The sequence below is a fragment of the Copadichromis virginalis genome, linkage group LG18 (genome assembly GCF_057382275.1).
Source record: "Copadichromis virginalis isolate Kocher_CV1m ecotype Utaka linkage group LG18, C_Virginalis_male_GT1.1, whole genome shotgun sequence".
NCBI lineage: Eukaryota > Metazoa > Chordata > Actinopteri > Cichliformes > Cichlidae > Copadichromis > Copadichromis virginalis.
Window position 1 is genome coordinate 27184273 of NC_140635.1, and position 11441 is coordinate 27195713.

The following is an 11441-nucleotide window of genomic DNA, read 5'->3' on the forward strand; positions in this document are numbered from 1 at the left end:
CCTTGTATTACCACTCCTATTCATTATACTGCTAATCCTTCCAGTGCAATACTAAAAACAACAATTGAAACTGTTATAATGAGTACCGTTGATGCCGGCAGCCCTGTTATTATTGTACACACTGGCTTCTTTGACTATGAAACAGTCCCAACAACCATTAATCTTTAAGAGACCTTCAGGAAGTGTTCCCTAAAGCTTGCCTGGGGATCTTAAGGTCGTTTTGCAACACTTTTAAGAACCTTTGGTCATTTTGTTTTTTATTTCTAGTAATGTCACCACTAAAACAACAACAAGAACAACAACACAATTACAAAATATTAAATAAATAGGATATTTTGAAGAAAATGTCTTCAAATATGTAAATTACCCACACAAATGTGACATAAATGTTACATGGTTAGATCAGGTCAGAGTTATTTCTGTGACCTGCTGTTTAGTGTGAATGTTTTTTTGTCTTAGTTAATAGACAGCGGCATCTGTTAAGAGATTTTCTACATTATACACTATAACCAAATCTCTATAATACAATATAATCAAGTGTGCCTTATATTTTGTGTGTTCATATATTTTCACATAACCAAGCCTATTGTTGAAGAATCAGCTAACCAAGTTTATTGTTAGAGAGAACATAATGCATTCCTTACTTAAGTGTCTGAAATGTTTGAGATGTTTTGACAGCATGATATAATGATGCATTCTTTCCTATAATGTCTGTGATGTCAGATAAAGCATGATATACTTCTGTGTTTTTAATCCCAGTGTGTGAAAGATCAGATAAGTTGATTTAATGTTTAACCTCTTCCCTGACTGTTAAAAAGAGGAAGTACTATGTAACCCATTTTTGCCTTATAAATAAAGCAAGTGAGCCTGTGCTCGGTGTGTGTGTCTTCTCAGAGGCATTCACCCGTGCGCACGTTTTCTAATTACTCTCTGAGTCGGTCTGCAGTTGTCTCATTTCTCTTACTTGTGTTTGAACAAATGTCTAAACCCTTGACAGCATCACAGTAAAAAAAAAACAAAACTATGATTGAAATAAAACGTACCATTATTGAGTCATTTATTGGATCATTTTGCAAAGGTATAGTATTTTACTATGTAAGTAAAAGTAAAGAAATGTAGGTGATCATTTCTTTGTTGTAACAATGCTTTTTAGCAATAAATCCTGTACTGTTGGAAATATTGTTTATTTTCCCCATCAGTGGTGCCACATTTGTAAGGAAAATGCATTTGTTGGTTGAGTGTGTGGGTATTTTATCTGCCAAAAATCTTGTTCTTCTATTGGCTCTTGTTTTGAGCTTCAGATAACCCAGATGCTAACATTTCGGTGCCTGATTAGTGGCTGATTAGCGCTGTTCATTGATGAGTCCAGTTTCTGCTTACAGCTGTTGGATGGTAGGGTCAAAGTGTTGAGATGTTGTGGAGAACACTATGCTGATGGATGCACCAGTAGGGTAACAGCTTTTGGTGGAGGCTGTGTGATGGTGTGGGGCAGCATCTCCCTTACTGGAAAAACCAGACTGTCAACATTGCAGATGATATCAATGCAGAGAGATGTCAAGATGAGATTTTGCAACCAATAGCAATCCCATATCTCCACAGTCTAGGACTGAATTATGTCCTCCAAGATGACACACGCCAACCCCACCGAATGCTTGTGGGATCAGCTTTGACATGCTTTTCGTGTCAGAGTGACCAACATACTCTCTTGAAGAATGGGACGCCATCCCACAGCACTGTGGGACCTAGCTGGTGACTAGCAGCAGGTGATAGGCTTTTGTAGCTGTGTATGAGTCTTTCACATACCACAGAGGATGCTCCTTGTTAAATAAGTAAGCGATTAAATTTTCCAATATGTGTTGTTTCTTCTGGTTTCAATCATCCAATTCAATACCAGACAAAAGCAGACAGCAAAACTCACATACTCAACTCTGCTGCTCAACCCATAAATGCAACAAAAAATGCAAGTTTTTACTCATTTCTAATGTTTCTCAGAGTTGTTCAGTATAAGGGTAACTGTTTAAGGATAGCCTATCTAGTAGAATTTGATGGTGCTATTACTGTGTTTTAGTTTCACTCAGCATGTATGTAAAACAGCAGTACACACTGCTCCCATGTCCTGCTGTGAGGAGCACTGATACTCCAGCTCCCCTATGATCACCTCCTGCTGACTCCAGTGTGCCGCTGCCTCATCAAAACAAGTCTGGACCTGACAACAAATCAGCATCATACAGATATATTTCAAATCATCCTCCCCTAAATACCTGACAATGTTGGTGAAGGGGGAATTTGGATTTCCATTCCATTATATTTTTAAACAAAAACAAAAGAAAATATTGGATGAAATATGATTATTCAGTTTTTAAAAAATAGTAAAAAGTACTTTAATTACATACAAAAAGATTTATAGTGGTCATTTATGAGCTTTAGCGATGCTACTAGGTTGAATTTTGTTCACACAGAGCAATACTTTCTGTTTCCACCTGTATCCTGTCTTTGTAGGTGGCCAAGCTAAGTGAGTACTGAATCCACCTACATATCGCACAAGCTAATAATCTTTTCATCTAACTCGCTAAGGAAGATCAAATGATTTTCAATGCATTTCTTTAATGCCATGCCCTGATACTGAGTCATTGGAAGTAGCAGAACTAGAAAAGCTTTTCTTTCCTCAAAGTCTGCCAATAAAGCCAGATAACCCTAAATGAGCTTTACTAAACTGTACTAATTTAATAATTGTGGATTAAAAGCACCAATCATTTGAAGCCATTTTTCAGTCCATCGTCACATCTGTGACTGCTACAGCTGTTTTGTTATTCAGCACGGCTGAATGAAGCTGGGATGAGAGCTGTGTGAGAGCCCTTCAAACATCCAGCTGCTTTGGAATCACTAGGGGAGCAGATGTACTAATTATGGGCATATTGTGAGACAGGAGATGAACACAGCGCAGTGTTTGATCATTAGCCCACCGCAGTGCTTCTAACAGGAGGTTATTGTAGGCCCTCCCCTCTTATTTAGCCCTTGATGGAGCTCCATGGTAACAGTGTGCAAAGACACTGCTCGGTGACAGCGAGAGGCTGAACTGACAGCAGCCTCTGTAGGTCGACTGAGGTGAACTAACGTAACCTGAAAAATAGAAAGAAGAAGAAAAAACACACACTGTGGTTGGTTTCCTGAGTTTAAAAATGAATTTAATGATATATGTACTCAGAAGGTTTTAGCCAAAATGTTTAGGGCACTGGCATTAGACTCACTAGTGTGAGAGAAAACATTATTTCATTTAGGTTTCCCAAACAGGACACAATACACTTTTTTCAGTACACTATTGGGGCATGAATAAATAGGTAAACAGGTGTTAACAGTAGCACAGATTGGGCTTCTTTCCCAACCGGTCGTGGGAGATGGCGGCCCCTCTCCGAGCCTGCTTCTGCTGGAGGCTTCTTCCTGTTGAAAGGGAGTTTTTCCTCACCACTGCCACCAAGTCCGTGCTCAAAGGGGATTGTGTAATTGCTCGAGTTTTGTCTGTATTACTGTAAAGTATTTACCTTATAATATAAAGTGCCTTGAAGCAACTATTTATGTGATTTAGTGCAATAAATAAAATATATAAATATAAAACTAGATTGAATCATTCGGGTGTAGAGTTTGAATTAATGTCATAATTAAAACCTGTCTTTGCATTTTCATATAAAAGAATGACTGCTCTGAAAAAGGTCTACTATAGCTGAAAACCCCCCAACTCAAAATTAACCACTGTCTGGATTCCTGAAACCGGTTTCTCTTCCCTTTTGTTGTTTTTTTTCTCTTCCTGAATTATAGCAACTGTTACACATAAGGTTTGCTGTCACACGTCAATAATACTTTGGTGTAATTAGATTACACCTTGGTACCCCAGGTAACTCTCCTAGGTGTTAGTAACAGTCCCATAGAGTCTGAAACTTTAAGTTAAAAGGCACGCAGAAAACTCGTCCTCTGCAAAGGCTCTGGCAAATGCAGTTTGAAAGAAAGTGGTTTGGCTTAACAATCATTTTAATATGCTGCCCATGCTGCACCTCTTCACCATGTTCAAATAAAAATTAGCCTCTAGCTTCTATTTAATCTCCCTGAGAGACAAACAGGTGACCCACAATAGTTCATTTATAGTTTATTACTTATTATTTATCCATATCATATAGCACCGGGCATTTCTTTTCTTTTCTTTCTTTTTTTTTTTTTTTTACCTAAATGGACTTGCTTAGAAATGTAAGTAAAATGTAGCAACTTCCTCTTCACAAGATTACAGAAAATACAGACAGCGGAGTCATTCAGTAAATCTAGTGGGAGTGATGAGGAAATTAGAAAGAAAAATACCTTCTGGCAGCTCACTGGATAGAAGCAATAAGATGTTGCAATAATAATTTAAAGGCAAGTCCAGACTTCAAGGAAGTGCTTCTAAAACACATCATGTGTAGTTGAAACCTAAATCGTGAACAGATTTATTGTACTTGGTATAAAACAGGTATATTTACTATTGTTTTCTAGGGGAAGTGTTATTTCTACTTAAAAGAAAAAGGGGAACTTAGCCCTCATTGAAATGAGTCCACAGACAATTGGAAAAAAAATATGCTCCATCGGTTGAGTATCACTAGTTTCTTGAGCTAGTAAGTTACTTTGCATATTACTGGTAATGAGAAAAAAGGCAGCAGAAGTGAGGTGAAGCTGAAAGAGTAATATGATACTATTATTTACTGCTTGTGCATAACAATGGATTGGCAGCACATTGTGAAAGAGGTTGAGTCTTATGATGGAACCTCATATGACCCCTGGATTAAGGAAGTGCCAGCCATTAGACACCTGTTCATTTATATATTTTTAGTTTTACATCAATAATTCAGTGTATTACAGTGAATGGGGATAGTTCAAACACAGAGGGTTAGCTCCTCTGAGATTATTAAACAACTTTAACGCCAAACGCAAAATCTTGAGGTTATTTCCTGGAGTCCAGCCTTTATTTCTTACTCCTCTGGGTTTCACAAGAGCGTGGATTCCCAGAAAAGTCATGAGGAAAGGAGGGAAAAATGCAAAGTCATGCTACATAAGCGCAAGCTTCACATTCTGTGGGACTGACTGAAGTGGCTTCAGTTCACGTTCTGAGCGCAGTTATCGCGAGATGTGAGTCGTTTTATAAATTCCCCCCCCGAGCCCGAGTCTCTTACCTCCTGCACTCCGTGGGCCGTGACTGTGTGGTGTGAAGAAAAAAAGTGAGGTATGTGACACTAACGAACATGTAATTGTGTTCTTTAGAGTCTTAACCTTAAAATGACATTTTTTCTTATTGGTTGTGAAGTTTGCAGTTGTGTAGCCGAAGCTGAAGCGATATTTCAACAAGTGGGTTTTTCCCACATGTGAAAAAAAATCGCTTTCAGAAACTCGGAGAAAAGGATGGCTCGTTGATAATTTGTTTCCGTTTCAGTGAACGAAAGAAAGAGCCCGTGTGTGGCTTATTTTAGAGTCAAGGAAATATTTGAGAGTTTTGCTACAGCTGCAAACCAAACTCACACAGCTAACCCAGGTGGGTTAATCCCTGAAGATGGAAGTCATATGGCAAAAGAAGGGTTAGAAAACAGGTGTGACTATTTATATAAGGAAACACATTAGAGTCGAAGTGGAAGTGCTTTGCGGTTTTATGTTTTTGCCACCTAATGTACTGTGCGCCCAATAATAGGTGTTTGAGCTGAGGTGGTGAGCTGCCATGCGCCTTAAATTATACACTTCACTATAATACAAGCTTATACAGTTAAACGGTTTGCAATGTTGAAATTTTGTATGTTATTGTTCTATCCCACTGTGTTCACAGTGATTTCTATCTATCTATCTATCTATCTATCTATCTATCTATCTATCTATCTATCTATCTATCTATCTATCTATCTATCTATCTATCTATCTATCTATCTGTGTGTGTGTGTGTGTGTGTGTATAGATTCGAGCTTTAATAAAGAGGGGGGTTAAATTAAATAAATAAATAAAAAGTGCAAGTGCACTTTTTTTTTGCTCTCCATAAACATGAAGCAATCATTTTGAGTAAAAAGCAATGAAAATATTTTAAATCAAAGGTTTATTCATACCAATAATCAATCATTAGGGAAATGTGCCTGGTATAAACTGAATGAATGCATACCAATCAAGTGCATTTTATTTAACCAAATTTCCCCAAATGTAATGTTTTACATTGTACTTAAGTAACACATTACATGGAAGATTTACGTGCAATCAAATTACTTAGTTTGCATTTTGTGTTTACATATTTTTTTTGAATGTATTAATATATTAGCTAATATTGTGTCTATATACACAGTAGATATACTTAAAAGGAGGACTTAAAAGGGAGCAGCCAAAAGAAGAGGAAGAAGAAAAAGAAGAAGACAGCTGCTGACTGTAGAAATGCCACAGACAGTGGAAACCACAGCTAGATTTGCTCTGCAGAAAATAAAACGTGCTAACATAACTTATCTCCAGCATCTGTTAGGTTTCTAAGCTTTCCTACTGGCCCATACTGAACAACCTATGCATACTGGTTATATATTGGTTATTAACACTGGCCTAGTCAGTCTCTATTTATAATCACATTGGATAAAGAAAAACAACAAATCCTCCTGTCGGAGAAGCTGAAACTAAAGCGTTTTTAGTGTTGTAGATTTAGGACTACTTCATCTAATGCCAGTTAGGGTTAGGAAAAAAAAGGTGGTTTGTTTTCACTTCATTGACTGATTTCTATGTTATAAGCTCCGCACATCATATCACTCAGGTTTACTTATTTGGATTATTGAGCATGCATCAAGAAATGCATTCATTGTTTAAAGGACCTTGTCAGTGATAAGTGTATTTAAACTGAGCTGGTTGGTTGACTAAAAGATTCATTTGTAACTACTTTGATTGTGGCAAGCTTTATACTTGGGATGTGCGCCACTTGTCGCCTAGGCAACTAATTGTCGTTGTTGTGACTAGTCGCTACCAGACTTACTAGTCTTATAATCTAACTGTTAAAATTTTAATCGATATCCAATGGCAGTAAATTATTGTCCTAATTATTATGCTGCCTTCTACCACTAGATGGTGCATAGATCTTTTAATCTAGGCCTCATCTTTTTGTTAACACTATTAGAATGAGATTGTCGATACAAGCAGCCAAAATTAGTTTTCTCCAAAAGGCAGATGGACTCTGCCTTAGCGATAGGGTGAGGAGTTAAGTCATTTGGGAAGGTTTCAGAGTAGAACTGCTACCCCTCCTTGTAAAGGAGAAGGCTAAGGCTGCCACCTTGCTATCTAATAAAGCTGCATTTTGAGTTTACGTTTGTCTGAGGATTCCAGCACCTCTTGACAGTATGACGTGACCACAGAATGGACCCAGCAAATTTAGTAAAGAATCGGCAACAGGCATCCTATCTGGGTGAGTTGACGAGGGAGGAAGCTTGGTGTACCCTGGCTCTAGGAGGGCCTCGTAGCATCCAAGCTGCAAGCGTTACTGCCTTTCCTTTGCTCAGTTCCCCAACGATAACAGTTGATGGGTTTAGGCTGTCATCACTGCCACTAACTCTCCAGCCTCTTTGTCTATCTGCCCTGTCCCTGGACCAATTCCCAGAGTGGGGGCAATTAGGGTCCAGCCTGTCCCTTCACCAGTTCCTGTCCCCAGGGAGAGAGTGGTCAGGCTTCAGCATCAGCCTCAGTCACCAGTTCCCCACCCACCCCACCCTGAGCAATCTGGTGCTGCTCCAGAAGTCTCAGCACCATCTGGTCCTGGTTCTGAACCCGAGCCAGAGGTCACCACATGGTCTAGTCCTGAACCCTGTCCAGAGCCCAAAGGTCCGGGGCAGCGGATGCCAGCACCTGAGCTTGAGCCGGTGGGTCCTGTTTGGTCCGTGCCCGCAGTGTGCGCTCCGTTGTGAGGTCCTGCTCCTTCCAAGCTCGCCACCAACCAAGTGGCCAAGCCTCCCATGTTGCCTCCATTGTCTCCCATTGAAGCGCGACCTTCAGAACTGCTCATTCTTTGTTTTTGATTTGGACTAAACTTAGAACTGAGTTGACTAATATTGACTTAAAGAAACCTAGGTTAAGTGTAAAGGAACTAATGTGGGTTAAATGACACAAATACGGATTTAAAACCAAACCTGAACTGGAAAAAGGGCGAGAATTTTACTTTTGTTTTTTGTCTGCTTGTTTTATTTAATTCCTACAGTGCCACTGTATGAGATTCCACTATAGCTTCTGTTTCTTGAAGGTGGTAGGACATTTCTCTTAATTGTGTGCTGTTGTTCTTGTTTTCTCTCATCAGGTTTATAATCTGCTGCCGTGCTTGACCAAACATTATTCCCCAACCTTCATTTATAATCTGAATGTTCTGCTGGTATTGCGTATTTTTAATTTGTTGGTCTTGTTTGTTCATGAGAAATTGTGCATTTCTTCAAAGTGTTCACTTTGGACTTCCAAAAATCTCTCCTGTAGTTGAAATTTCTCTTCTTGGATTCATTTAATCCTGTTTTCTAGATTTTGATTTTCCTTCCTACTTTCACAAACGCCCTTTGGATGGATAAAACACCATCTGGGTAATTTAGCCGGAGAGGAGAACCGGTGTAAACTTTGTTTTTTGTGACGGTACATACATACAACATAAAAAATAACATATATATCTATATACATTCTAGTGAAGAGGTGTTAGTCACATAAAAACAGTGTTGGTGGGTGTTTCACATAACAGAAACTTTTCCTTGTTCTGCAAATAAGGAAGACCTTTTGCACACAGAAACAGCACAGTGTAACACCGACTGCTTTCTTCTTCTGTAATCCAATCAGATTCAAGATGTCTGCAGGCAATGCACAAATTGGAAAGCCGGCCCCTGATTTCACTGCCAAAGCGGTGATGCCGGATGGACAGTTCCACGATCTGAAGCTGTCAGACTACAGAGGTAAAGGACAACCTGCGTCTCACCTTCTGTTTGACATGCTTTGATGGTCCTCCTCTCTGCGATTCATTGTTTTGTGATCCTGCAGCATATTCAGCAGAGATTCATTTACACTACAAAAGATGAGAATTAATTAAAGTGATGCATTCACTAGTCTCATTGGTGTTTTTTTTAATGCTTTGGTACAGGAAAGTACGTCGTGTTTTTCTTCTACCCGCTGGATTTCACCTTTGTTTGTCCGACTGAGATAATCGCTTTCAGTGATGCTGCCAATGAATTCAGGAAGATTGGATGTGAGGTCATTGCCGCCTCAGTGGACTCACACTTCTCCCATTTCGCTTGGTATTTAAAAAGCTTTGTATTTTACACATTCACAGTGACCATATTCATTTTTATTAAGTCCTCATACTATCTTTTGGTGACTGTGCAGGGTCAACACACCGCGTAAGCAGGGTGGTCTGGGTGCCATGAACATCCCCCTGGTGTCTGACACACGGCGCACCATCTCCAAAGATTACGGGGTCCTGAAAGAGGATGAGGGCATCGCCTACAGGTGAGTCTAATAATGTGGAGTCCTCAAAGGGCTGGTCTTAATATTTTTAAAGGAGACCTAGGAGCTGATAATTCTCTCTATTACAGGGGTCTATTCATCATTGACGACAAGGGCACCCTGAGACAGATCACCATAAACGACCTCCCAGTTGGACGCTCTGTTGAGGAGACCTTGCGTTTGGTTCAAGCCTTTCAGTTCACAGATAAGCACGGAGAAGGTATGGTGCTCTGCTGTGCCCATGTAATGTCTGCATTCTGGGTCTTGATTTTAAATTCTGTTTTCTCGCCCTGCTTTCTACAGCTCACATTTACTTGCAGTGAAAATCAGCTTTTTACCAAATTATAACTTTTGAATGTAAACTAGCTAATGGTTTTTCAGAAATAATGTGTGGCAGAGAGTGCAAAGACCACAGAGGCTTATTTAAATTCAAAGGTTTGCACTCTTATCTGCGCAATGTATCATGATCTCACAAACTGTCATTTTAGTTGCCTGTTTTTGCATGCAGAACAGAGTTGGTTTATTTTTAAGGTGCAATATGTGTGTCACTTTTGCACACCTGCATTTCATCTACCAGCCAGGACTCATTATAGTCTTATCTTTTCAGTCTGCCCCGCCGGCTGGAAACCAGGAAATGACACCATCAAACCTGACGTCCAGAAGAGCAAAGATTTCTTCTCCAAGCAGTAATAAGCCCATGGCCCGAGTCTGCTATCTGCTGTAGGAGATTTCATTTTGTGATTACATTTCGAACAATATTTACTGAAGCCGTTGTGCCTGTGGACGAGTGAGCCAGCTGTTGTAGTTGATGTGCTGTTTGTGTTTTGTTGTTTGTAGCGTGAACAGTGCACTTAGACCAAAGTATGTAATTGTGTTAAAACACTGCAATTATGTATGCTGTATGCTTCACGGTCTGACAGAACCAAATGTGTGTTTGTTCTCTCATGTCATTCCCCATTTTTGTTACATACAAAGGACCAAACTGTCTGAAGCATTTCACTGAAATTAAGTAGAAATTCACCTGCCTATTATGTATTTATGTATCACGCTTACACGACTTTTTATGGTATTGTTAAGCACATTAAGAATATTTTGGAATGATGTACATTTACTCAGATACGTTATAAATTACACAATAGCACAAGAGAGTCTATGATTCCTTTATATTTATTGCATCTTTTTCCTCAGTCAACAGTTATAACACACGGTTAAACAACAAAAACAGGCCAATGCTGAATTATGTCCATGTATGAAGATCTTTAATAAAGCAAACAACAGTTTGCATTTTTTCTTGATTGTCAGTTTTCTTACACCCACGTCACACATTATAAATATATAGTAGCTGTTTGATTACAACACAGTTTATCCACAAACTTTAACACCAACTGTCCAAACAACTGAAAATGCCAGTGTAAGTTAACAATGAATCTATTTTTTTCTTTCAACAGACCTCACAGCAGACACTTTGAATTTGTCAAGGGATGAAAAAGTAGTGAAATCAATGCTATGTTTAGGCTAAGTGTTTTGGATTCACTGAACTTCTCTATTACATATTCTTTTTTTGCTAGTCTAAAAGACACAAGGATATAATTATTATTTATAATTGTTACACCATACTTATCCAGTTAATGTAAAGCTGGCAAAAAGAAAGTGCCTGTAATGGCCATGCCTACTGGTCTACATCGGGGATGTCAAACTCATACATCGTGGGCTACATACAGCCCATTTATATACGGTGAACCCACTATGACTACATTTTTAACCCCACTTTATATAAGAAAAATAATTGCATTTTCAACAGTATGTCTCAGTTTTACCCAGAAAAGTAGTTTATAATTCACAGAAAATGTCTTTTTTTCTTGCAAGGAGCCATTGTGAAATTACATCATACAAACGGGATATTTTCTGGGGTTTTTTTTTTTTTTTTTTTTAATTGTTTGTGTATCACTTATTACTTT

General features: G+C 38.8%; 1 protein-coding gene across 1 annotated transcript; it reads left to right on the top strand.

Moving 5' to 3' along the window:
• The first annotated feature begins 5155 nt into the window (after window positions 1-5155).
• prdx1 (peroxiredoxin 1) lies at window positions 5156-10767 on the top strand. Its single transcript, XM_085438580.1, has 6 exons — window positions 5156-5239; window positions 8824-8936; window positions 9122-9275; window positions 9364-9486; window positions 9573-9703; window positions 10091-10767. The coding sequence occupies exons 2-6, from the start codon at window positions 8831-8833 to the stop codon at window positions 10171-10173; spliced, it is 597 nt and encodes a 198-aa protein (XP_085294706.1). The 5' UTR covers window positions 5156-5239; window positions 8824-8830; the 3' UTR covers window positions 10174-10767.
• Window positions 10768-11441: the final 674 nt, after the last annotated feature.